Below are 25747 nucleotides of genomic sequence, written 5' to 3' on the forward strand. Positions count from 1 at the left end.
TTATCTTATACGGCAGGGGAAGTCAAACGGTGGCCCTCCAGATGTCCACGGACTACAATTCCCATTCAGCCGGTTCCCCAAACCTTGTCCTCCACCCGACGATCTCCATCTATTCCCCAACCCAGTGCTGGCGACCCTCACTGGGAGCTTTGAAGCCACAGAGTTTGAAGCCTGAAAATATTTCCTTTTCTGGTAGTTTGCAGGTTGCTGTTCTGTGTTGAGGGCCAGGACAGGCAAAGCCATTTCTATATCACTGTGCACGAGGAGCCTAGGAAACTCATTGCCCCCACGTTGGCTGATGACAGAGTAGATTAAGGGGACTGGATGAATTCCTGGAGAAGAGGCCATCAATAACTGATAGTCAAGATGAATCAGTGGAGCCTCCAGACTCAGTGGCACTATACCTATGACTGCAGTGGCTTATGAAGAACGATAATGGGCAGCACCTCTGTGCCCCCGGCTGCAGGCAGAAAGGGAATGCTGGTCCACATGGCAGCAAGCTCTTAAGAGGGGAAATCGACACATGCTCAGAGAAACGTTCCAGTGCCTTTCACAACTGAGTTCCCTCCCTATTCACGTTTCCCTTTAAAAGCAGCCGCCGCCTTCCCTTGCATCCCCAACTAGTGCGTTCTGCACATGCCCTGTGAAATTTAATTTTAATTTAATTCGAGATTTATGCACTCCCCACGGGATCCCAAGACTGGTGGGTGCAGTTCCCGGGTGCGCCACCGGAGGCCGCTGCAGCTCTTCTCCAAGGAGGAAACCCTTTCGGGCAAAGGCGCTGTGGCCGGAAGTGACGTAGAGCGCGATGACATCACGCGCATCACCATAGAAGCGCACCGGAAGCTCTGTCCCCAATAAAGCCGCTCCCTGAGGGCTCCCGAAGACGCCGGGTCGAGTCTCGGCGGGGGCGGCCGGTGGTTCCCGAGGCGCCCCCCACTCCGGATTTTAAAGGCTCTGGCGGAGCGGCGGGGAAGCGAGAAGGAGGGCGAATGTCTGCTCCGGAAGTGACGTCGCCTAACTAGGTCGCGCGTGCGTTGCCGTTGGCAACGGGTGGGGTTGCCACCTCCGGGTAGGGAAACTCCTGGAGATTTGGGGGCGGGGTCAGGGGAGAGTGGAGCCTGCCCCTCTTTAGGGGAGAAGTTGGGGGTCGTTTGTAATTCGGGGTTGAATCCTGTCTTCACCTGGAGGTTGGCAACTTCAGCAGCGGGGATCGTGATGGGAGGGAGGGGCTTGTGCTCGGTTGCCAACTCTGGGCAGGGGGAGACCGGGAGGCTTTGGGGGTGGAGCCGGGAGTGAGTGGGATTGGGGTGGGACCACCTTTCAGAGCAGCTCTTTTCTCCAGGGGAGCTGCTCTCTTTAGTCTAGGGATGACCAGGGAATCTCCAGGTCCCACCTGGAGGTTGGTGTCTCTACATTTACACAATAAGCAGTGGAAGGGGCGGAGACTAAGGCTAGGTGGCGTCAAGGGGGTGGGGCTTGGTGGGCAGAGGCCAGACTGCAGCTGGGGTTGCTGACCTACCCACCCCCTTTTTCTCTCCTTTCAAGTAATGGCTGCCGACGCGGCGGCCGTGGAGGAGGATGCGGCTCTCGACCCCTGCACAGCTCTGCGGCTTGTGTCCGCCGCTGCCTGGCACACCGTTCGGGAGCACCAGGTCCAGGACTTCTCCCGTGTGCTAAGGCTGCTGGAGGCCGTGGAGGATGCAGCCCCTGACTTGGTTCACTACCGGCACCTGGCCAAGTTGCGTCTTGGCCTTCAGGCCATGGTGAGGCAGGAGGCAGCCTGTCCGGCTGAGCCTCTTTAACACTAGGGTAGTGATGGAATGCTTGTGAAGTCCCACCCTGCGTGAGCCATCTGGCTTCTATCGCTTTTCCCATGGTGCTTTGCTCCTCAGCCCCGCTTAACTTCTTTCTGTTTCTCCATTTCTCAGGTGATAATGAACATGCTGAAGGAGGAGGGGTCAGATGGTCAAATCTATGAAGCGATTGATACATACTTTCCGGAGCGAGTGCCACCACCTCATTCGAGAGCAGTGGGTATTTGCCACCTCGGGGATGATAGCTGAATCCCTGCTGCATCTTTGCAGCTTTTGTGACCTGCCCCCACCCCTTTCCACCCTGCTTCTTCCTTCCCAACAGACCGCTCACGATTTGAAATTGGTGTGGGCAGCCCAGAAGAACTTCCGGGATCTGGTGCTGGAATTGCTCAGCAACCAAAAACAGCGGGAGACCTACGTGCAGGTAAATTGGGACTGGGAAACAAACAGGGTTCTGGCTCAGTGGTAGAGCATTTGTTTGGCCTGTGGAAGGCCCCAGGTTCAGTCACTAGCATCACCTGTGAATGGGCCAGGCAGGAGGTGAGGGGAAAGACCTGCGGGGCAGGGGATAGCTCATTCTTATGCTGAGGTCAATCAGCACTGTAATGTATTTACATAACAATGTGATGGGGGGGGAGATGCAAAACTGAATAAACTTTCAGGCTGAGCCAACAAAATCCTTCTTGCAGGAGCACTTGGAAAATGATTACGGGAAAAACTTCCAAAGAGTAGTGGAAGAGCTTTTCTACGATTACCTGTGGCAGCTGGAGAGCACTTTGCCCAAGCCCCGTTTCCAGCAGGTAGGTGTTGAAACAATGCATTTCCTTGACCCTCATTACGCACTAGCCAAACAGTGGTCCTCCAGATGCCCATGGACTACAATGGTCTCCTGTCAGCAACACCCCTGCGGGGTATGTACTGTAGCATATTTTTGTGGGTACATTTATTTCAACTTGAATATAAATGATCCACTATTAATTTGCTTTACAAATCGATGGTATCAGTGTTCCCCTGGGCGATACATTGGGGGGGACCACTGTTCCAGACCCAGAGAAGGACCGCTTTCCCCCCTTCACCTGTCAGATCCTCAGCCAAGCAGGCAGTTGCTAGATGGCATTTTGGAGTTTTCTCTTGCACTGCCTCTGGCAGTGGCTGACTTTCCTGGATTTTTCCTCTCCAGTTGCTGAAGGCTGCTCACACGCCAGATCCCGGCGAGTCTTCTCCTGATCCCAGAATCCTCTCCAGATACCTCTCGGACATGGGGTACCAGACCACAGGTGGGTATGCAGGGGCTGCAGCATGAGTTGTCTGGTCATGCCAGCTTCTCCCCCAGGGTTAGTCCCCATCCACCCTTGTCATCACCCCTCCCTCTGGCCTCTTTCTCCCTCCCAGAGTTCCATGCCCCTCCGAGCTCTCCCAGCCAGCTAAGGCCCTTGCAGCAGAGTGAGGACAAACAGCCGGCAGAGACAACCGAGGCCAGCAACCCGCTGCTGACCCCACGCAGGAGCAAAAGAAAGAGGAGCTGCCTTCCCTGTGTTCCAGAAGTGTAAGCCCCTCCCAGCCCTGCTCCTTCTGGGCAGTCCCTGCTGCTCCAGTCCTGCTCACCCCACATCCTCTCTTCCCACCTTCAGGGATTCTCCAGGAAACCACGTGGGCCCTCCGTCCCCAGGCAACCAGGAGCCAGGTAGGTCTTAGTTCCTCTGGGTGATAGAATTCTGCTTTTAGGTTGATAACTGGTTTTTGCTCTTTCCCCACCTATAAGTGGGTTAGTTTAATTCATCCCTTTCTCATCTTTCTCCCCAACCGGGCTCCAAAACAGCTCACATCATTTTATCCTTACAACAACCTTGTGAGGTAGGTTAGGCCGAAGTTGGCACAGGATTTGGGATGAGTTGGCCCCAGCAATTTTGTGGAGGCATTTGAGAGAGGGGCACCAGCACCCTCTTCCCTATCAGGTGGCTCAGCCCCCCCTCATGCCACAGAAGCCACGTCTCTACCTTTGCCTCTGATTGGCTGTTTCTTGACCTGCCTTGTCTCTTGTAAGGAGGGGAAGGGAGACAGATTGTCTGGGGACTTTCTTCATTCATTTTTTCCCTTCATTTGTACCCGGCCTTTCTTCCTAATGAGGATCCAAAGCAGCTCCCGTCCTCTCCTCCATTTTATCCTCACAACAACCCTGCAAAGCGGGTTAGACAGAGAAAGTGTGAGTCGCCTAAGCAAGCTTCCCTGGCTGTGTGGATTCAAACCCAGGTCCCCTGGGGGAGCTGCAGCTGGGAAGAGGGACCGCCAGGGCCAGCTCCCGACTCTGCTGTTCTCTTTGCAGGGGAGCTGGACGACATCGTGGTGGATTCAAGCGGCGAAGGGGAGAGCTCCGCATTCAAGAAGGTGAAGCCGGATTTGGCGGGAAGCTTTGGAGGAGAAGGGCTTGAAGCAGGCCAAGGCGCCCAGCCAGGAGGGCGGGAAGGAACGGGGGGCACCCAGAGCAGGCTGTGCCGCTGACTCGAGTGGGTCAGGCCTGGCCTGCGTGGGGCTGCCCTGTGGCTAAATGGGTGCAGCTCAGTTGAGGGGCTCCGGGCACTGACCCCCCTCCTCCTCCCTTTCCCCCAGCAGGGCGATTACCAGTGCACCCGCCACAACACCCTCATCCCCACCTTCCGCGATCACCTGGCGGAGTGAGCGACCCTCCCGCTACTTTGCAGCCGGGGGACGCCTCTACACGGCTCCGCCTTGACCAAGATGTCCGTGGTCCTCTCCCCTCCCCCCCAAAGACATGATGCTTTCTCAGACAAGGACACTGCGACCGAGGCCTGACCACCTCCTCAGCTCAATCCGCACACAGCTGGACCGGCCACCCGAGGACACTTCAGCTTTATTATTAGTTTCATTAAAGACTGTGAAATTTCTCTCCTGGTTTGTACGGCCCGTTGAGGGGAGGGAGAGTAGGAAAGCAGGGCAAGGGAACGGTCCTTGCTCACATGGTGGGGGCACCCCCCTCCCCAGCATGCACACCCGCTGCGCCCCTCAATGACTGGAGTGCCCTGGAATGAACGGGGGCAGCAGCAGATCCTTGACTGGAGTGAAAGGGGCCTGGAGGAAGGGAAGCCTGCTCAGTCGGTCAGCTTCTGGAATGAGGCGATGCCGGATTTCCGGCCAATCCAAAAGGTGGTGAAGGGGGGGGGGGTTAGAGCAGTTTCTCCTGGAGGAGCCGGGTCAGGGTTGGTCCACCTGGTCGAAGATGGGGTTGGCTTGCTGGGTGACCCGGATGAAGGTGGTCCTCCGGCTGAGCTCCTTCAGCTTGGCAGCCCCCACGTAAGTGCAGGTGGAGCGGATCCCCCCCAGGATGTCCCGCAAGGTGTGCTCCACGTCGCCCTTGAAGGGCACCTCCACCACCTTTCCTTCCGAGGCCCTGCAGGGGAGAGGCACACATGAGAAGAGGACTTCTCTCCTGATTGGGCTGGGCTTTGGGGAATCACGATCTCCGTCACCAGAATTGTAGGGCCTTGCTTCTCCATTCAGATGCTGCTAGCCCGTACTAGATATCAGAAAGGCGACCTAACATTTTGCTTCCTTCAAGTCAGCACATGGGAGGCTGGCTGTACTCCCTCGACCTCAGCCCCCTCTGTCCCCTCCCTCCAACCGGGCACCCAGCGGACTGTTCTTCCCAGCCAAAATTACCTTTCCCTTCCCTCCTACAAGCGGTCCTTTGTTCCTCACAGCACGAATGTTCCTGAACATTCTGTGGTCTCTCCCCAAGAATCAAATCAACCTGTCCTCTCTTGCCTGGAGATCGGCTGTAACAGCCGATCTCCAGCCACCTCCTGGGGATTGGCAACCCCAGCCCAAGGCCATCCGGAGAGAGCTTCCACGGTACAAGTGAGGATTCTCACCCCGGCTGCCCAGGGTCCCTGCCTTGCGACGCCACATCAACTGCCCTTGCTTGTAGGTTTCCCATAGAGAAGTAGGCAGCCCTTCCGCTGGGTCCCACAGGGCTCTCCTCCTGCCCCCAGGAGCCATACCTGTAATCCAAAACGCCCCCGGCATATTTCTTCATGGACATCTCGGAGCTCATGCCGTAGAAGAGCTTGTATTTCTTGCCCCCCTTCTCAATCAGCTCTCCCCCGGACTCCGTATGTCCAGCCAGCATCCCTCCAAGCATGACAAAGTCTGCGCCGGCCCCTGGGAAAGGAATCGTGGCAGAGTGAGCTTTAGCCCTGAGAGGGAAGCTGCCCTAGAACCGGCCGGGCCACCCCCTCCCGCAGAAACAGGAAAAGGTGGCTTTTTGTACCAAAAGCTTTGGCCACGTCTCCTGGACAGCTGCAGCCGCCATCCTGCAAAAGACGAAAGAGGGGGGGTTTGCTTCTTTCCTCTTCAAGGAGACCACCGGACTACTTAGCCAAGGGGAAGCCTGCATCCGTGTCAAGAAGGGCCACGTAGGTTTCTACCCTGCAAGCGTCTGAACGTATCCTCTGATCAGAACCCAGCCAGTGAGCAACAGGAGTGCCCATGGCTCAGGGGCAGAGCCTCTGCTCGGCACGCAAAAGGTCCCAGGTTCAATCCCCGGCATCTCCAGTTAAAAGGTGCAGGTCACAGGAGATGCAGAAGACCTCAGCCGGAGACCTTGGAGAGCAGCTGCCAGTCAAAGCTGGCAGGACTAACGGAAGGACCCAGAGTCAGATTCAGAATAAGGCACCTTCATGTGTGTTCCAACAGTGGCAATGGCTGCTTTGTAAACCTAGGCCAAACCACAAAGGAGCACACGCGGAATCCAAAAACAAGCAGGTCCCTGTACAAATAGCTACTGGGAAGAGCAAGCTTCTCTGGGTGTCCTTCTGTAGTTCAACCACAGCACTTGCTCATCCAGGCTCAACTCCCACGCTCCTCCCTGGCGCCCAGCATCCCCTCCTCTGGCCCACTCGCCCCTGCATTGCTCCCAGGGGCTTCTCACCGAGATGATGTGTCCCTTGAGACCGTGGGCGGCATCGGCGCATTCCATGACCGCGCTGAGCTGGGGGTAGCCCACTCCCGTCTTCTTCCGCGTGGTACAAACCGAGCCTGGGGCAAGCCAAGAAGAGTGCCGTTAGGGAGGCGGGGGGTGGGTGGGCACTACATTCCTGCCAAGATCTTAGGGTCCTCCTGGGCCACCCTCACCACTCCCAGGAACCCTACTTCTGTCACGTAACTGGCTCAATTGCATTCTGCGAAGCGGCCAGTCACCTGGTCCGATGCCCACTTTGATGATGTCGGCTCCTGACAAGATGAGCTCTTCCACCATCTCCCCCGTCACCACGTTCCCAGCCTGCGGAGCACAAAGAGACGTCTGCCTGGGAGAATGCGGGAGGAGAAAGGCTAAGGGGCCACAGGGGGCGGTGGGGACCTACCATGATGGTGTGGTCCGGAAAGCGCTTCCGCACATCTCTCAGGAACTGGACAAAGTGTTCCGAGTAGCCGTTGGCCACGTCTAGGCAGATGTAGTGCACCTGAGGCAGGGCCTCGAGGATCCGCTCCAGCAGCTGGAAGTCCGAGGGCCCGGTGCCCGAACTGGCCGCCACGTTCTGGGAAGAGGCGCAGGACGGAGAGCTCAGAGCCAGCCGATGGGAGAGAGGCAGCGGCAAGACCCTCCCCCGGGGGCTGCCCAGGTAAAGTCCAGGCCGGACCAAAAGCGGAGCTGCGTCAACTCTTGCTCACCTGGAGGCACTCGGGGTTCTGGGCGGCAAACTCCTTCCACTCTTCCAGGCCGTAGTGCTTGTGGATGGCTGTGAAGAGACAGAACTGGGGAGGGGGGGAGACAGGGAAAGAATAGGAGGCGAGGAAGGAACCAGGAAGTGCAAACCCAGTCTTGTGCCAACACTTCCCCCTTTCACAGAAGGGGAGGGGCCATGGCTCTATGGCAGAGCATCAGGAGGTCCCAGGTTCGATCTCCGGCATCTCTGGTTAAACGGACCAACTGGTCGGTGATGGGAAAGAGGCTGGAGAAGCGCCAGAGCCGGAGTCCCCAACGGCCAGCCCACCTTGGAGAGCATCTTGGCCATCTCAAAGGTGCCCACAGTGTCCATGTTGGCAGCAATGATGGGGATCCCAGAGTACGTCTTCTTGGAGTTCCGGAATGTGAAAGACCTCATGAGATCCACCTGGAAAATGGGATGCCGTCTTAGAAGGCACCAGGGCACGGATCCCATCTGCCAAGAGCCTGGCCTCTCCCACTTAACCGCAGAAGCCCCACTGCAGGAAGGGCGTGCATCCTGCTATTGACCTGGAAAGGAGCAGATCGGAGCCCAGTTCTGGAGTGCAGGCAGAACCCGCACAAGAGCTGTCTGCAAGAGCTGCAGCTTGCATCCCCCTGCGATGTTGCCGGTGCCATTCTCCCACCCCCACCCCTGCGTCTCTCAAGCGCCCTTTCCCAAGGTGAGGCTAAATGTTTCTTCTGACCTCGCTGCGGGATTTGAGGGTGCTCCGCTTGGGCCTCAGGAGGACATCCTTGAAGTCCAACTTAATGTCCGTGTCGATGTGGGGCATTTTGGACCTCTGTACCAAAAAGAAAGCAAAAAAGCAGAAAGCTTCCGGGAATCCCGGGTGATTGCACCAAGGGCTGATAGCTTGGAGGGGCAGATGAAAAGTTTCAGTGCAAAGGCCAGAGAGAGCCAAAGAGACCCCCTCTGACCCCCTCTTTGCGGTTTGCAGGTAGGCGCTGCGCCTGCACCCAAAAGCTCCCGTGAGCTACTCTGCACTCACCTCCTCCTACGGTTTCCGATCCTCCACTTTCTCTTCTGGTCCCGTTACTCTTCCAGGCGCAGTGCCCTCTGGGAGATGAAGTCTTGACGCGCGTTCTACCCGGCGCTAAAGAGGACGGAAGTGACTACAACTCCCATAAAGGAGCGCGGTGGCAAGGAGGCGAGCGACGACAAAACTGAGCCAATCGCGTTCACGGAAATAAAGGACCACATTTCCCAGCAGCCTCGCGTGACAAAAGGCCTCGAAAGCATTGGATTTCCGTCGCAAGGCTCGGCGGTCGCTGTAGTCCCTCAAAATCCTATTCACTTAAAGAAAGCCTCCCTAAGCATTGCCGCTGACAATCGCAAGGCCTCGCGGGAAACCTCGGCGCACACAGAGCTCAGAAACCCTGAAGGATGAGAAAGACCACATCCCCCACAGTGCCTTGCGGTAGAAGGGCGTTACAGCCGTTAATGCGCGCAGGACAGCGGGCAGCAAAGCTTTTTTTTTTTCCCACGACAATTCGGCTGCCTGTTTCTCCTTCCTTTCATAATTACCAAGGGACGGGTGATTTGAGTTTTATCAATTAAAAAAGCAGAGGACGGGGCGCGGCGGCGGAAGTGACGTCACACGGGCTGCGTCCCGGAGGAGGCGAAGGCGCAGCCTATCGGAATCGTTTCCGGGGTCAGGGGTGGGCGTCTAGTCGGCAAAGAAGCGGGCACGATGCTGATCAAAGTGAAGGTAAAGCGGGGGGAGAAGAAGAGCGGGGGGGGGGGGGACCGGGTGGGCTTCGACGCTTCCCTGAGGAGCGCCCCCCCTCGTGGCGCGGGGCATTGTGGGGCATCTGTGCGTCTCCCCTGCCCCCCCTTCTGCCGCCGTGCATGATGGGAAGGATGCCGGCAGCTCCCTGGCCAGGCTCTCCCTCCCCTTTCCCTGCTGGGGGGCTCTGTGGGCGAGGAGGGGGCGTCCCTTGCAATTTCCTTGCAGCTTCCTTGCCGCAGGCAGAAATTATACAGGGGAAGCTTCCCTCTGGGATTATTCATTCATTCAGTTTGTATGAATTGCAGCCCATCTCCACTATGCAGAGATCATTTCCCCAGGAGAAGGTGGCTGCCCTGGGCAGTGGGCGCTGGGAGAACCCGTGCATTAACCAAACCCCGCCTTCCCCAGGCCCCCCACACAGCCTCATTTTCCCGAAATTTCCAAACACAGAATTGGAAATCCTAATTCTGTTCATGTAGAACGATGCACCTCCAAGCAGTAGGCCATCTAACTTATTTTATTCATCCATTCATTTGATTAACGGATATAGCCACTGTGACACATTCTCTCTGTGCCATGGAGTTTGTTAGATGAACAGCAGAGGAGTCCTGCCGGCAGAACAAGCAGCCATCTCCTGCGTGGTTGGCCGGTGCCTGAGGTTGCCCCCTTTTTCCCCATCAGGGCTCTTCTGCCTTTTATCCATTTGTCAGTAGACCAAGTCTCCCACTCACAACACGCTGCGATTCATATGTTTGTTTATTTTTTATTTATTCATATTTATATACCACCTTCCCCAAAGGCTCAGGACGGTTTACATAGAACTGTGAGCTAATAAAGCTCAAAGGTTGCTATTTTTCAATAGTGGCACACAATGTAGTGTTTTTGCTGCCTTATAAGCCTGGCCTTATGTTCCCGCATGAACTTGCAGGCTATGCCTCTGCCTTGGCCCTTTTGGGATGGGAAGGGGCTGCTCAGCTGTTTAGCACCTGCGGCGTGAATCCTGAGCTTGTCTCAAAACTCCTAGAGTTCCAGGTTTGGCAAACTGCTGGCACCTCCATCCTTCACGACTTGATAGGACTTGCTGTTCCCACGCAGGTGGCCCAGAACAGTCTCTCCCACCATCCCAGGATTCTGTTTGCCCTGCCCCAACACGTTTGGTGAAGAGCCATTTACCTGCTTAGGTACCTGCTGGAGCAGAGCTGGTGGGAGCAGGAAATGCAGACGTGAGACGTTGAGGAGGGGAGTCCTGTCTTTCCTGAGCCCTGAGGTTGAGAAATTATCGGTGTTCTCACTGGGCAGTGGGCTCCCTAAAGACCAAGGCCTCCCTGTGTGCTGCTTTGCCAATTCAGCTTAATGGGCCACAGCCTGGAGGAGAATTGAGGCCGCCAAGATGCGAAGATCCCAGGCTGAGCGCTGTGCTGAGAAATCAGGGGGCTGGGGGGACAGGAGATGCCACGTAGGAGGATCAGGTGGGGGACAGACATTATGGCAGCTGAGGTGTCTCTCCTTTCCCTTGCAGACCCTCACCGGAAAAGAGATCGAGATTGACATAGAGCCCACAGACAAGGTACTGGCTTCCAGCCCCTAGGGCGAGGGGTAGCATTTCCTGGCCTTCTGGGCCTGCGGAAGGAGGCGGGGTGGCAGGCAGCCGCCTTGCAGAGGATGAGGGCAGGGGGGTTGTGAGGTCACCACCCACTGTGTGGACTTTGATTTTCCCCTATTTTCCCCCCTCTTCCCCCCGACCCTCCAAGGTGGAGAGAATAAAGGAGCGGGTGGAAGAAAAAGAAGGCATCCCTCCCCAACAGCAGCGGCTGATCTACAGTGGCAAGCAGATGTGAGTGTGGCAGGGGGGTGTCTAGCACGACAGCCAGGGAGCATGAGCTGCCCCTAGTGCTGACCTCGACCATCCCCTGGAAAGAGACGCTCACCCCGTTTTGCCTTTCTCCCCAGGAACGACGAGAAAACCGCAGCTGACTACAAGATCCAAGGTGGATCGGTGCTTCATCTGGTCTTGGCGCTGCGAGGGGGAGGCCTACGATGATGGACTCTCTCCCTTCCTCGTGTGTCCCTCTCCCAGACCCTCCCCTGTGCTCCACCATGGACAGATCCCCCTACTCGTTGGCGCGTGCGAGAAGCGATTAGCAGCCCTCCCACCCCCCTCCTGCTTCCAGGAAGTTGACCTTTCCTGGATGCTTCCGCAAGCTGCTGTTGGAGGGAGGCGCTGTTGAGGAGGGGGTGCTCTTTTAGGGCACAGCCCCTCCCTCCCCCGCCTCGGTTCTCTTCCATCCCGGCAAGTTCTTAGGAGCTGCTTGTTCATCTGCTGGGTTTTTTGGCACCCGTGTTGAAATGTTCCCCCCACCCCACTCCGCATTGGAATGGCTGAATGTTCAATAAAGATATTTCACAACCTTGGTGGTCTCCTGAGCAGTTCTGACTTGGGGGCTGTTTGCAGGGTGGAGGTTCCTCAGCTCAGATTGGTAGGGGGCTCTTTCTGTGTGCAGTTTTGGGGCATGTTGTGGGATGGGCCTCATCTCCCCAGGGGTGTTGGTTTTCATGTTTTTCAAAATGTATTCCTTCTCTCCTCAGAACTGTAGTCTGGGAATGTGGGATTAATGCAGCATTAACTGTGTGTCTAGCCATTCAACATCAACTAGTTCCCCAGAAATAAACAGGCTAATTTAACAGCCGGTGTATGGTCACCTGAATGCAAAAACCATACAATCATGTTTTTTTTATTATTATTATTTGCATCAAAATGATTCAGTGCTACAATGCAGGCTTTTAGGAACTCCAGACTGCTTTGGTCTGTATGAAGAGTTCTGCAGCACTCAGAAGCTTGCTCGGTATTGTGTTGTTTTGGTTTGTCTTAATAATGGCGCCTTACCTGTGTCTCAGTGGGAGAGCACCTGCTTTGCATGCAGAATGTCCCAGGGTCAATCCCCGGCATCACCAGGTAACAGGGAAAAAATGATGATAAAAGACACTTAAAGGTAAAGGTAAAGGTATCCCCTGTGCAAGCACCGAGTCATGTCTGACCCTTGGGGTGACGCCCTCTAGCGTTTTCATGGCAGACTCAATACGGGGTGGTTTGCCAGTGCCTTCCCCAGTCATTACCGTTTACCCCCCAGCAAGCTGGGTACTCATTTTACCGACCTCGGAAGGATGGAAGGCTGAGTCAACCTTGAGCCGGCTGCTGGGATTGAACTCCCAGCCTTATGGGCAAAGCTTTCAGACGGCTGCCTTACCACTCTGCGCCACAAGAGGCTCATTAAAAGACACTTGCCTGAGACTAAATACACCAGATAATTATCTCAAAGATCCGATGACATTGAGGATTCCAGGCTGTTTATGCTTCCACCTGGGCCCTTTCTTCCCTAACTGGCATAAATCCCCAGACATAAAGCCAATTTGTGAGTGGCAAAGCAACTGCCTTGTATACAGAATATCACAGGTTCCATCCCCGACCAGGGATGATAACAACTAGTGGTTCATAAAATGAATTTTTAAAAAAATGATTAAAACACTGTTGGCCTCAAAGGTGCCACTGGTCTCAGATTTTGCCTTGATGGTTCAGTCCAGTACGAAGCAGCTTCCTGTGTTCAGGTCTTTCGGGACTTCATGCTTCTGATTAAGCCAAACCTAAAGAAGCTTACACCAAAAGTTAGTTCTGGCTGTTGTACAAGTTGAGGCAGCAATCAACTGTTGGGGGGGAAGAAAAGGGAAGAAGCAAAGGGACATTTGGTTCATAGAAGGGTGGCTGAGTAAAGAACTAGCAGGGAGAGAGCTCAGCAAATCCTCTCTCCCCCACCCGTGGATCAAGGGGCTGCTGACTCCATCCCCAGTGCTGACACTCAGGAGGGATGCCAGCCTCCAGGGGGGACCTGGAGATCCCCTGGAATTACAGCTCCCTCCAGGCGACAAAGCGATCAGTTCCCCCGGAGAAAAGGGCTGCCTTGGAGGGCGGGCTCCACTGCATCCTCCACTGAGGTCCCTCCCTCCCTGCCCACCCCCAAAGTCTCCAGGCCTTTCCCAACCCCGAGCTGGCAACCAGAGCCGAGAGCCAGCCTGGCGTAAAGGCTCGACTGCCGGACTCGCATCGGCGAGACCCCAGTTCCCATCCCCGCTTGGAAGCTTGCTGCAGCCGCCCACGCTAAGCCCCGCCTACCTCGCAGGGCTGTTGTCCGGGGGGAGCGAGGGGAGCCGCCGCGTCCCTGTCCCTGTCCCGAAGGCAGCCGGCGCCGAGGCGGTTAAGCGTCTTGCCCGGGCGGCGCCTGCCTCCCAGCACGTGGTTCCGGGGCCGAGATGGGCCAGCGGCCGGCGCTGGTGGTCTTCGACCTGGGTGCGTGCCTGCCCCCCCCTTGCACGTGGGAATGCCGCCTACACGTGTAGGGTTTGCTTAATGGGGGGGGGGGCTTTTGGCATCCCCTCCTGGCACAAGAAGGCCGGGTGCGAGGGCGGCCTCCTTGTTCCGGCCAGGCAGCTACCCCACCGGGGAGGTTCCCTACCGCCTTGCATTGCGAAGGCAGCGTGGGAGCATGGCCGGGGGGGGGGGGGGCGGGGGGACGAAGATGGGGAGGGGGATTCTAGCGGCCTTTCCTCTCCGGTCTCGGTAGATTACACCCTCTGGCCTTTCTGGGTGGACACCCACGTGGACCCCCCTTTCCAGAAGAGAAGGTGAGAAATGGGGAGGGGAGAAAAGCTTTGGGGGGGGGGTTGCATGCAAAACCTTCCCCCACCCCGACTGCTGCAAAAGAGAGCAGAAGGCCCCGATCCGCAGCAGACCCCAGGCTGAAGGGGCCATGCACTCGTCCCTGGGAGGAGGAAGGGAAGAGGCTTTCTTCAGAACCGTGTGCTTGGGAAACCTGCACCTGTGGGGTTTCTGCCTGCTGTGTTACTGGCGTGTAGAGAACACACACTTCTTCAACCTGTCTTGCCCCCAGTGACGGCTCCGTATGGGACCGGAGCGGGCAGTCTGTGAAGCTGTACCCCGAAGTCCCCGCCGTGCTGGAGCGGCTGCAAAGGGAGGGGATCCCCATGGCCGCTGCCTCCAGGTGAGCCCCCCTCTCCTTTCAGGGGCTCATGGGAACTGTAGTCCATGGACATCCGGAGACCCACAGTTTGGCCACCCTTGCTCTAGGAGACCAATTCCCCTGGAAGATGGGGCATTTTTGGAGGAAGGAGCCTCCAGATCCACCCCCTTAAACGGAGCCTGATACCACATCGGCAGCCGGAGCGTCTGCACAACTAGAGTCAATCTGCATGTTCTGCGAATAGTTTCTGCTCATAGCTGAGCCGCTGCATTTAGAACCAGTTGGAGTTCTCACATCAATTTTGAGTGCTTTGCAGTAGAAGAAACATATTCTGAAGTGGTAGCAGGAAAATACATACAGCAAACCGATAGTCCTGCTGAGTCCTGCTGTACTCAGTGAAATAATCCACAGTCCCTTCATGGTCAACTTTCTGAACCATTGTGTTGTGTCACAGCTTGATGGTCGTGTTAGGGCTCTGGTCACTTCATGGCCCTGTGACCTCACTGTCTCTAATGGATGTGAAGCGCTCTTTCTCAGGCACCTAAGCCCGACCCCTATCCCCGCCTCTTACAGGACAGGCGAACTCCGGGGGGCCACTCAACTCCTGGACCTCTTTGGCCTGGACCGCTTCCTCTGCCACAAAGAGATCTACCCTGGCAGCAAAGTCACCCACTTCCAGAGGTAAGGAATCCCCTGCCCACTCCTTCCTTGGAACCCCAGTGCAGAAACACACCCACATGCCCAAATTCATGGGTGTTTTATCCTGGCACTTCCTGATAGCAATTGTCATATCCGTGGGCAACCTGGGAAAACGGCATTTTCTTGGTGACTTTCCCCTTCCCTTCCTTCCCTTGCCAAATTACACTCTAAACGGGAGGATGAAGATCCATCCTGGAGGGTGGGGAGTGATGGAGCGACCGCTGCTCTCACGCCCCCCCACTCCTGATTTTCATCAGGTTATGCCAGCAAAGCCAGGCCCCTCTTTCCCAGATGCTCTTCTTCGATGACGAAGCCCGGAATATTCACGATGTCAGCAAATTAGGTACCTACAGGTTTGACTGTTCCCCGCCCCCATACCTCTGACGGAGTTCACCCTTTGGGTGAAGAGTGGTCTTTTGTATACCTATATTTCCTGACCCAGATAGCCAAGACTAGTCTGCTGTCACCAGATCTCCGAAGCTAAGCAGGGTCCACCCTGGCTAGTATTTGGATAGGAGGCCTCTGAGGGACACCATGGTCATGACACAGAGGCGGGCAAAGGGCAGCCTTGAAAACCCTGAAGGGTCAGCTGATGGCACCGTTTTCTGACTCAAAACTGGGCTGATCCTGCGTTGAGCAGGGGGTTGGACTAGACGGCCTGTATGGCCCCTTCCAACTCTATGATTCTATGCAGGCCCATGGAAGAGCGAGGTGGGTGCAGTCCTGTAGTTCCCCATCTGATGTTCTTTAGCTGTTGCTTGTTCTCTCGAAATAGATACATTCTGAAGAACTCCTCCAATATGAAGGGCTGGTGGGAGATGCCTTCAAGTCGCAGCTGATTTATGGAGGATTTTCAGAGCAAGAGACGCTCAGGGGCAATTGGCCTGCCTCTGCGCAGCATCCCTGTTTAGCTTCCGAGACTGGGCTAGCTTTAGGTCAGGGCCCTGAGATGTAATTCAGTTTGAATGCAGACTTGGAAATGTGGGTCTGGATATTCCTTCCGGTTCCAGTGCTGAGTAAATCTACTTCCAGCACTTGGAATCAATAGGATACGATGCATTTATAAAGAATTGCTTCTGGTTCTCTTTGAATCCCCAGTTCCCCCTCCCCCTTATTTTTATTTTAATTCTTCTGTTCAGGAGTCACATGTATTCACGTCCCCAACGGTATGAACCTTTCTCTCCTCGAGAGTGGTCTGGAAGCCTTTGCCCACTCCTGAATTATCGCCGCCTCACCATTCCCTGCCTCGAAGCCTGCCATCTCCCCCCTCATGGGGGTGTACGCAGTGGAGTTGAGCACTCTGATGCCGTCCAATAAACCCTTACTGGTACCCTGTGGTGTGCTTCTGTACAGGGGAGCATCCCTTTCCTGGAGCTGCCATTCACCTCCTCCAACCTGAAAAGCATCGAGATATCAAGAAGCTAGAAGACAGCTGCCAGGGAAAGCTAGAATGGGTGGGCTAGTCATAACTCTTTTGTGGTTGCTCAACAGTGCCGTAGGACTGGGTGAGAGGGGAAGGAAACGAGTCTCACGTGTCCTTGGAACCAGCTGCTCTATGGCAATGCCAGCTTTCAGGTGGAGGGCACACTCTGTATGCACTAGCCTTCCGGAAGCCTCTAAGCAAGGATGCACAGGCTGGAGTCTGGTGGGGATTGCACTCTACACATTGTCAGAGACACACAAACACGGAGAGATCTTGGGTTCATTGTTTTGTTTTTTTTTAATTTTAACTGGAAATGTTACAACTATTATTGTAAGCCGCTTTGAACTACAAGGGAAAGTGGGATATAAATGTTTTAATGCATTTTTCACATATTCCAAAGATGCAAGCCAGTTGGTTAGACTGTATCCTAATAGCAAACAGAGAGCCAGCATGGTGTAGCAGGTAAAGTGTTGGACTTAGATCTGGGAGACCCGGGTTTGAATCCCTGCTCTGCCAAAAAAGTTTGCTAGTGGACTTTGGGGCTAGCCTACCTCGCAGGGTTGTTGAGAGGATAAAAGGAAGAAGAGAATGGTGTGTGCTGCTTTTAATCAAGGTAATCACTGGAGAGAACAATGACCTCATTTAACAGTCCAAGAGATATTAATGGGGTGGACAGGGATATTTTGTCTTAGGTTCTCAGATTGCTTGGTGAGATTTCTGTTCCTTCACCTGTTGAATATCCTGCAGGGGACCTGCCCACAAAGACAGGGAGGGGAAAGCAGCCTTTAAGGCACCAGCAAAAAACTGTGTGAGAATGACTTATGACCACTTGATAAATGACAGTGGCTTAAAGGAAGATTTGCACCCCTTCAAAACAGTCGCCACCCTGAAAATGAGTGGCTATGGACCCGTTTGAAAAAACAGGGAGCGGCTCCTTTAAGGCCGAGGGGCGTGTCACGTGATTTCGCGTACCCCAGCCCTCGCTGGTTACGTTATCGGTCACGTGCTAAGAAAAGGTCCAAAGAGGTAAAGCAAAAACGGAGACCTCGTATTACCCTCATTCCTGGCTTCCAGTCTACTTTTTCAATGCAGGAAATAAAAGGGTGGGGAAAACCCTCACGAAGGGCAAGGCGACTGTCTCCTTGCAATGTAAATGATAATGTAATCATGAATAATTGCATATAAATAATCATGAATCGATTCAGTGCTTTTTGTTTAAAGGCAACAAAAAAAACCTCCCGGGAGGAAAGAAAGCGCCATTGAATTATAAATCTGCAGACCCCTGCAAAAGAAAGGAAGTCCAGGTGTCCGAGGGTCCCCCTGCTGACCTGCATGGAGCGTCTCTCTCTCTCTTTCCCCCTCCGCGGCGATTGCGAACCTGAGTTCTCCGGGCGCCCCGCAGAAGACCGCAGCCCCGTGGCCTGGAGCCTCTCCCCCCCCTCCCTCCCCGGATCACGTGACGGGGCGGGGCCCGTGAGGCAGGCAGGGTGGAGGGTGAAGCCGGAAGAGGGAAGGGAGCGAATTCCCAGCAGGAGCGATGAGCGGCTTGGGGAAGCTTTTCGGGAAGGGTGAGGCTGTTCCCACCCCGGGGGGAGATGGTATCGCCCAGCACTCCTGGGGGGATCGTGGAGGCTCGGGGGCGACCAAGTGCCCCGCAGGGGTGGGGGGGAGAAGAGCCTGCTGGGGGGAGGAGAAGCAGCAGCCAATGGCTGTCGATTGCCCCCCCACCCCCCCAAAAAAAATAATGGATCCAATTTTTCTCTTTGCTGGGGAGGGAAGCATAGAGCTTCCGAAAAGGGCGGGTCCCAGAGGGAGGGTTGGGTTCCATGGTGTCCCCCTCCCCTGGATTGCTTTCTCTGGGTAGGACTGTACCAGTTCCCCCCTTGGGGAGGCTGAGGATTTGCCCACTGGCTGGGGCGGAGGAGCGGGGAGGCAGAGTGGGGATGCTGGGAAAAGCCCATCATGCACTGGGCTTCGGCTGGAGTCTCGCTGTCAAGAGGAGATGATGTCAGGGCTGGCTGTTGCAGAGGAGCAGAGGGGGGCAAGGATTAGAACCCTGGTCCAGAAGATCTAGGTTTGAATCCTGGGTGCTCTTGGGCCAGTCACACACTCTCAGCCTAGCCTACCTCGCGGGGTTGCTGGGAGGATAAAATAGAGGAGAAAAGAGTGAGGTTAGCCACTGGGGAGAAAAGCAGCATAGAACTGAAGTAAATCAACCTTAGAGCCATTATTAAGAGTGCCAGAATCTAATCTGGAGAACTGGGTATGATCCCCCCCCCCCATCTCCTCCACATGCAGCTAGCTGGGTGACCTGGGCTAGTCACTGTCCTGTTAGAGCAGTTCTCTCAGAACTATCTCAGCTCCACCTACCTGTCTGTTATGGGGAGAGGAAGGGAAATGTGATTGTAAGCTGATTTGACACTCCTTCAGGTAGTGAAAAGCGGGGTATAAAAACAGCTTTTGTCCTTCTAGGCAGTGGTTCTTGCTCACTATACTTAGGCCAAGGTAGAGTGTCCCTACCACTGGAGGCTTTCCAGGGGGTTCCTGTTATCCCTTTGCCCAAGCCCTGCTTCCCTCCATCCCTTTCCAGGCAAGAAGGCCAAGGCGCCTACCCCGCAAGAGGCCATCCAGAAACTGCGGGAAACCGAGGAGGTGCTTGTCAAGAAACAAGAGTTTTTGGAGCAGAAGATCCAGCAGGAGCTCCAAGCAGCCAAGAAACATGGGACCAAGAACAAGAGGGGTAACTGTGGGGAGACTCTCCGTCCGGCGAAAGCCTGGGGGGGAGGGGCTGCAGGAGACCGAGCCACGAAAAGGGATTCTTCATGGGCGGGGAGAGGGCAGGCTGAGAGAGGGCAGGCTTTGGAGTCTATGGGGAGACATTCTCCCCAGAGAATTGATGGGGAGGTGGGACAGGAGGGTGTCTTCTGGGCAGGCCCACTCAGCTTCACAAATAGGCTGACTTGGCCAGCTTGCCCAGCAAACCTCCCCCAGGGGACCATAGAAGGAGAAGGAAGACTGCCTGCAGATCCCAGCCACCTTAAGCGTTCAAAGCCATTTAAATGTATTAGAATAAATGTAAATTTTCAGGACTTTGTTATCATTTGAGACTTTGATCAGAATGGGAAGAGGGTTGGAGGTACTTCCTGGGTTGGCTTCCTGGTACCTGTTTTCCCGAATAATAAGGCTCCATTTGACACACCAGAGTAAGTGATCTGGGTGTAGAAATGGCATCTATGAGCCCAAATGCTGTTCTTTCCTTTATTAATAACAGAACAAGAAGCCAAATTTCTTTTTTGTATCCAGTATGGCCATTCTAAGTTCACATTAATATAATGAAGAGTAGTTCTCAGCGGGCCTAAGAAAGGCCAGGCACCAGCCTTTGACCAGTTGTTGACGCTGTAGCTTGGTGGTCGATCCTCTGCTTGGCATGCAGAGGCTCACAGGTTCAATCCCAGGCACCTCCAGCAAAAAGGATCAGGTAGCAGTTGGTGCAAAAGATCTCAGGCCGGAGACCACAGAGATTCTCTGCCAGTCTGACCTTGAAGAGATCAAAGACCTGATTCACTATAAAGGCAGCTTTGTGTGTGGTCAGGGCCATAGGTGAAGGTCTTGAGATGGGCAGGCATCTATTCATTTATTGGGTTTCTATACTGCCCTCCCAGCAAGCTGGCTCAGGGCGGTGTGCACATCGTATTAAAAATGGCATAATAAACATCCTATAAAATAACAGTACATTAACATTTCTTTAAAAATTACATTTAACATTAAATTGTGAAGGGACAATTTATGTTAATATCAGCAGCAGTCCCAAGCTGAGATGGTGTCTGATCTCCCGGAGCTAGACTGTGGCCTGGGGGGATCTTTAGTAAGGAGGGCCTAATAAGCTCGGTATGGAAGTACGCGGTCCCTTTAGGGCAGGGGTAGTCAACCTGTGGCCCTCCAGATGTTCATGGACTACAATTCCCATGAGCCCCTGCCAGCAAATGCTGGCAGGGGCTCATGGGAATTGTAGTCCATGAACATCTGGAGGGCCACAGGGTGACTACCCCTGCTTTAGGGTACCCAGATTCCCAGCTCTTGCGGGCTTTCCAGTGGGCAGCCAGGTTTTAGGGATGAAATGAGCAAGACGGGCCCGGGAGGGGACGGGATGGGTTCTCCTCGCCTGCAGCTGTCGGCATTCCCACGTCCCTTCTCCTCTCCTCCTGGCAGCGGCTCTGCAGGCCCTCAAGCGGAAGAAGCGCTACGAACAGCAGCTCTCCCAGATCGACGGCACCCTCTCCACCATCGAGTTCCAGAGGGAGTCGCTGGAAAATGCCACCACCAACACAGAAGTGCTCAAGACCATGTCGGACGCCGCACGGGCCATGAAGGAGGCCCACCAGCATATGTGTGTACTGCGGGGGGTGGGGGAGAGTTTTTCAGGAGACCCCCTCTGCCCTCGGTTGGGTGGGGCTAGAAGAAGGGGGAGGAACCTGCATGCCATCTTGTCTCAGGATTCCAAAGATGCCTATAGGCTTAAAAAATTCTGGGAACCCCTGCTGTACGCAAACACCACTTTGCCTTCTTAGATTTCGGTTTCCAACTTGTGGACACTTCCTGTCCCTTCTCCGAGAAGGCGGAGCTTTATCACTCAGGTCCAGCTCTGTAGCGACCCTCCCTTTCCCCCTGTTCTCCTCCAGGGACATCGACAAGGTGGACGACCTGATGTCTGAGATCACGGAGCAGCAAGACATCGCCCAGCAGATCTCGGACGCCATCTCTAAGCCGGTTGGCTTTGGGGACGATGTGGACGAGGTGAGGGGGGTGGAGGCGTTCCTGAGCAGTGGGGATTCGGTTGCAGCTCAAGCGCTGTGTTTCTTGAGGGGCCGGGCCCCAAGGGCCCCTGGGGCTGGGAGTGCGTGCATGCAAGGCAATTGGGCAGCTCTTGGAGCCCCATATTAACTTCCTGCTGTTTACAGGAGAACTGGCTTGATGTCATGGTTAAGAGCAGTGGCCTTTAATCTGGAGAATCCGGGTGCGATTCCCTACTCTTCCTCCACATGCAGCCAGCTGGGGGACTTGGGGCCAATCACACTTTTCTCAGGGTTTTCTTAGCCTCACCTCTCTCGCATGGTGTCTGTTGTGGGGAGAGGAAGGGAAGGCAGTTGTAAGCACCTACGAGACACATGAGGCCTGCTGGGTTACCTCAGGCCAGTCACAGTTCTCTTAGGGCTGTTCTTGCAGAGCAGTTCTCTCAGAGCTCTCTCAGTCCCACCTATCTCGCAGGTTGTCTGTTGTGGGGAAAGGAAGGGAAGGTGATTGTAAGCCGATTTGAGAGTCCTTTGGGTAGTAAAAAAAAGCAGAGTGTAAACCCCAGCTTCTCTTCTTCTTTTTCTTCTGCCTGTGTTGCTGTCAGGATGAGCTGCTGGCTGAGCTGGAGGAGATGGAGCAGGAAAGCCTGGATAAGGAGCTTCTGAATGTGGGGGAGCCGAACCCCGTCCTGCCCAGCGTGCCTGCCTCTCACCTTCCCAGCGTCCCAGGTATGGTGGAGGGCAGGAAGCAGACTTCCAGGTTCCCTCTGGGTCTTAAGATCTGCGTGGTTCACTAACTGGGGTGGCCAAAATGCGATCAAGAATCTGTTCTGCCTAGTGGTGGGGGGGGGGGGGGTTCACACTGGCCACTGGAAATCTGAGGGCAGCAAAAGGGAGCCAGAAGGTCCCCGGGGTCCTGGGGGGTGTCATAGCCTTCTCCTCTCTTTTCATATGCACAATTCCAAAATTGTAATCCCGGAAAAGCCGTTTTTACCCTCGAGAAACCCCTGAAACATTCTCCGGGCTTCGAGAGACCCCAGAAGTGGTGGGGTCATGCAGAATATGGCTGGGAAGCACCGCTGTGGACACGCCCACCCGGGGCTCCTCCCCTTCCCACCCCCTCCAGGCCCATCACGGACCATTTTGGGAGGGGGTGGAGAGGTCGACATGAGCATATATAAGCATATTCCCCAATAAATGTTTATATACACAAAACAACAGCCCAGCACTCCTTCTCCGTGGCCGACGGGGGTTTTCCCCTGGCCCAGAGCTTCCTGCTCCACAACCAACCTGGGCGTGTCCATCCCTCGGGCCACCTTGACTCCCAGCTGCCCCAGCCCCTTCTGAAGGAGCAATTGGAAGCAAAGGTGAAACAAAGGGGTGGTTACAGCCACAATTGTTACTGGCTCCGCTAACTTTGGGAAAAGCCATCCTGCTTCCTTCACGCGATCCAGGCTCAGAGGTGCTGCCGTTGGGGGGCGAAAAGCCACGGCGAGGGTCCGTGTCACAGTCCTGCATTAGCAGCGAAGCAAGGAGGAGATGTGTTGTGGTTAACCCGTACGCACTGAACAGTCTTCTCTGCGTTCTAGCCCGGGCTTTCTCAACCAGGGTTCCTCAGTGGTAAAAATAATAAGGGCTGTTCTAGCTCTTCAGAAAACCAGGAGAACGCAGGGTGTATCGCTCAGAGGTCCAAAGTTGTCAATTGGAGAGCCACAGCTGGCCACCCCTGAAATCAGGGGTAGTCAAACTGCAGCCCTCCAGATGTCCATGGACTACAATTCCCATGAGCCCCTGCCAACATTCACTGGCAGGGGCTCATGGGAATTGTAGTCCATGGACATCTGGAGGGCCGCAGTTTGACTACCCCTGGTCTAGGCCTTCTTCATGCACCCTGCGACTCCACCACTGCCTTTGAGAAATGGAGGCAAGGACTGTTAACCTGCAGCTCAGATGAACTTTGAATCAGTTGTTGACAGGGAGGGTGGCTGCTGGGGGGCACCGTGGGCCTGATCATCGGGGCCCACCCTTCCGCTCATCTGCCTCTTCCCTCCCCAGCCTCGAAAGTGCCCGTGGACGACGACGACGACGAAGACATGAAGCAACTCGCCGCCTGGGTGTCGTGAGGCGTGATGAGGATTCGCACTCGTCTCTTCCCCCCTGTTTCCTCTCCGAGAGGCGGGGAGGGAACGAAGACTTTTCTCCGTCAGCTCCAGATTCCGGGAGGGGTGCTGGGCCAGACACCCCGCCCGAAATAACCTTATGTGCCGAATGTAAAGAATTTTATAGACAGATTTATATATGAACAGATTCTATGAAGGGGGGAGTGTGTTGGGGTCTAAGGAGGGGTCCACATCCACCCCCCCCAAAAAAAGGGACCAAATCTTGAAGTACTCCTCCATTTCCAGCCAGGCTGCAAAAAACAAACAAAACACCTCTGCACTGTTACAACCGTAAGAGGATGGGGGGGCACTTGGAAAACACCCCCAGATGGACGAGTCCTTGGTATTAACGTTGTGCCCCATGCCTGCTGGGTGGGATGGGGGGGTGTCAGTGGGGGGTGAGCTCTCTTCTCCTGCAGTCATGCTCCTTTGGGGGGGGGGCTTCCCTCCCCCAGGCCTTGACCCCCTTTCTTTCCTGGTTGTATTGAATGTGTGTGGATGTTTCTAAATCCCTCCCCCCAACAGCCAATGTGTTAAAAAGAAAAAAGAACGCCAGGAGGATCACTCTGGGCCATCAAGGCAGTTTCCTCGGGATTGGGGGGGGTGTCCTTCAATTGCTGCTCGGGGTGGGGGGTGGGGGGGTCGTCCTCAATTGGTACTCTTTCTGTCTGTTCTCTTGGCCTTGTGTCTGTAGCTTGAGGTGATGTTTACATGTCCTCTCTTTACATCCAGTTGTGCTAATCTGCTAATTTTTAAAGCTGTCTCTCTTTTTTCACATCTCCCTGGGGCCAGGAGTTAAGATGCCGGGAAGGGGGGGTGGGGAAAGAGACCCCCTCCCCCTCCCCAAAGTTGCCTTGTTCCTCTCTGTGCCCCGTCAATAAAGTTGGCTTGAAATGTTTCTGCCCCTGTGCCGTTGGAAGGAGGGTGTATCTTCACTCACCAAGGCCTTGAGCCCAGAAGGGTGTGCAGGTTCTTCCTTGCTTTTTATGTTCAAATTTAATTTCTCACAGGAGGAAGCAGTAATCCTTTTTCTTAAAGGGGAGCTGAAGGAGGACGTCTCAGTTTGACATTTTTCTTCCTCCTTGGATGTTGGGTTAAGATTCTAACAGATCTTTGTAGGGACCTGAGGGGTAGCACCCCTTTTGTGGGGGTCTGCCCTAGTGTGGCAGTGGTCTAAAACAGCTCACCCCCCTTCCTGGTGGCTTACGTAGCCTTCCCCCCCCCTCCCCAAGCAAATGGCACATCCGTGAGCAAGGTAAGAATCCAAAGTCCACTTAATCCACTTAATCTGGGACGATGTCCCCGACTGTACTTATTTATGAAACAGGAGACATTTTTGGTGAAAAACCGGGGAATTATTTTGGCAGCCCTTGTAACACGGCAGATCCTAAATACTGAATTTACTGAGCATTCCCAAGAATGTATCTTTCTTCAGCCTCATCTGTGATCACCCTTCACGACGGAGAGAGCTGCAGAGGGGAACTGAGTGCCTCGGCTCCGTGCTAAACGGGTCGGGAAGAAGCATTTGGCTGCTTTCTGCTTGGATCAGACGCTCGGCGCCCGTGGAAGGCCGTCTGCCCGAGAATCCCACACTGCCTCCTAGCATTGAAAGATGTCGAGGTTTGCATCTCTTCACTTGGGGCGGGAACATACACAAGACGCGCATGCGGTTGCAGAAGCCGACTGGAGGATATTGCATCACCTGTGACTTGCGAGACATTTTGGGGGGAAATTGCAACGTGAATTGACGCCCTGTGCACACACCGCCTTCACAGAACTGCCTGGAGATGTCACATCACCCTGCTGCTTTGGTGGCACCTGGAGATGCTGTTTATCTTGGGACTGATGGCCATGCAGGGGCATGCAATCAGTTCTCTGCGCATGCTGCATCAGCAGAACTGCCACAGCGTTTTTGACGGAGGCTGCTGGGAACAAGACGCAGACTGTCAAAAGATATTCAGCAGGCCTGGAGATGCGTCCGAGATGGAATTGTTTTGCTTCCGGCGAAACGCCTGCGTGCCTTGGCTCTCCCAGACCATCAGGTCAGTCTCGTTCGATTCCTTTCTGAATAATTCATATTCCGGGCACACGAGAACGAGACCGTCATCACTTCTGCGGGGCTCGGAGGCAAGGCAGGCTTGAAGTCTTCCAATCCCCCAGTGGAGACAGTGAAACCAGCAGCCGGGAGTGGACTGATGCAAGGAGCGCCATGCGCTGAATGCATGCAAGTGCCAAAGTGGGACGCCCGGGTTTTAGCAATGCAAGCAGAACCTTCCCGCAGAAAACCTGGGAATGAAATCTAGCTTGTCACTTAAGGACGCTCCTCGTATCCTCTGTGCCGGCCCTATCCAGAAGCTCA

General features: G+C 54.9%; 5 protein-coding genes across 11 annotated transcripts; 4 read left to right on the plus strand and 1 right to left on the minus strand.

The window, feature by feature from the left end:
• Positions 1-830: 830 nt before the first annotated feature.
• Positions 831-4720, plus strand: TINF2 (TERF1 interacting nuclear factor 2). Of its 3 annotated transcripts, none has more exons than XM_077312887.1 (10): positions 831-1025; positions 1549-1766; positions 1932-2033; positions 2140-2241; positions 2507-2617; positions 2998-3094; positions 3210-3363; positions 3449-3501; positions 4141-4202; positions 4425-4720. In XM_077312887.1, the coding sequence occupies exons 2-10, from the start codon at positions 1551-1553 to the stop codon at positions 4491-4493; spliced, it is 966 nt and encodes a 321-aa protein (XP_077169002.1). In that variant the 5' UTR covers positions 831-1025; positions 1549-1550; the 3' UTR covers positions 4494-4720. The 3 variants fall into 3 exon arrangements, with proteins under 3 accessions (XP_077169002.1, XP_077169001.1, XP_077169003.1); XM_077312886.1 differs by having other exon boundaries at positions 832-1072; XM_077312888.1 differs by having other exon boundaries at positions 832-1072; positions 4428-4720.
• Positions 4670-8671, minus strand: GMPR2 (guanosine monophosphate reductase 2). Of its 2 annotated transcripts, none has more exons than XM_077312885.1 (10): positions 8547-8671; positions 8244-8339; positions 7826-7945; positions 7503-7586; positions 7196-7369; positions 7032-7113; positions 6763-6869; positions 6103-6145; positions 5834-5993; positions 4670-5223 (listed from the first exon to the last, which is right to left on the minus strand). In XM_077312885.1, the coding sequence occupies exons 2-10, from the start codon at positions 8328-8330 to the stop codon at positions 5028-5030; spliced, it is 1053 nt and encodes a 350-aa protein (XP_077169000.1). In that variant the 5' UTR covers positions 8331-8339; positions 8547-8671; the 3' UTR covers positions 4670-5027. The 2 variants fall into 2 exon arrangements, with proteins under 2 accessions (XP_077169000.1, XP_077168999.1); XM_077312884.1 differs by having other exon boundaries at positions 8244-8410; positions 8547-8660.
• A 314-nt stretch (positions 8672-8985) lies between these two features.
• On the plus strand, positions 8986-11698 carry NEDD8 (NEDD8 ubiquitin like modifier). Its single transcript, XM_077312894.1, has 4 exons — positions 8986-9266; positions 10807-10854; positions 11039-11121; positions 11238-11698. Exons 1-4 carry the CDS (start codon positions 9249-9251, stop codon positions 11326-11328), a joined length of 240 nt encoding a protein of 79 aa, XP_077169009.1. The 5' UTR covers positions 8986-9248; the 3' UTR covers positions 11329-11698.
• A 1785-nt stretch (positions 11699-13483) lies between these two features.
• MDP1 (magnesium dependent phosphatase 1) lies at positions 13484-16346 on the plus strand. Of its 4 annotated transcripts, XM_077312893.1 has the most exons (6): positions 13484-13626; positions 13901-13961; positions 14228-14338; positions 14891-14998; positions 15274-15359; positions 16156-16346. In XM_077312893.1, exons 1-6 carry the CDS (start codon positions 13590-13592, stop codon positions 16233-16235), a joined length of 483 nt encoding a protein of 160 aa, XP_077169008.1. In that variant the 5' UTR covers positions 13484-13589; the 3' UTR covers positions 16236-16346. The 4 variants fall into 4 exon arrangements, with proteins under 4 accessions (XP_077169008.1, XP_077169006.1, XP_077169005.1 ...); XM_077312891.1 differs by lacking the exon at positions 13484-13626 and having other exon boundaries at positions 13634-13961; positions 16115-16346; XM_077312890.1 differs by lacking the exon at positions 13484-13626 and having other exon boundaries at positions 13634-13961.
• A 1503-nt stretch (positions 16347-17849) lies between these two features.
• Positions 17850-24286, plus strand: CHMP4A (charged multivesicular body protein 4A). The gene is made up of 6 exons (XM_077312889.1): positions 17850-18007; positions 19030-19179; positions 20649-20826; positions 21119-21233; positions 21835-21958; positions 23285-24286. The coding sequence occupies exons 1-6, from the start codon at positions 17977-17979 to the stop codon at positions 23350-23352; spliced, it is 666 nt and encodes a 221-aa protein (XP_077169004.1). The 5' UTR covers positions 17850-17976; the 3' UTR covers positions 23353-24286.
• The last annotated feature ends 1461 nt before the right edge of the window (positions 24287-25747 follow it).

Source organism: Paroedura picta, chromosome 16 (assembly GCF_049243985.1).
Source record: "Paroedura picta isolate Pp20150507F chromosome 16, Ppicta_v3.0, whole genome shotgun sequence".
NCBI lineage: Eukaryota > Metazoa > Chordata > Lepidosauria > Squamata > Gekkonidae > Paroedura > Paroedura picta.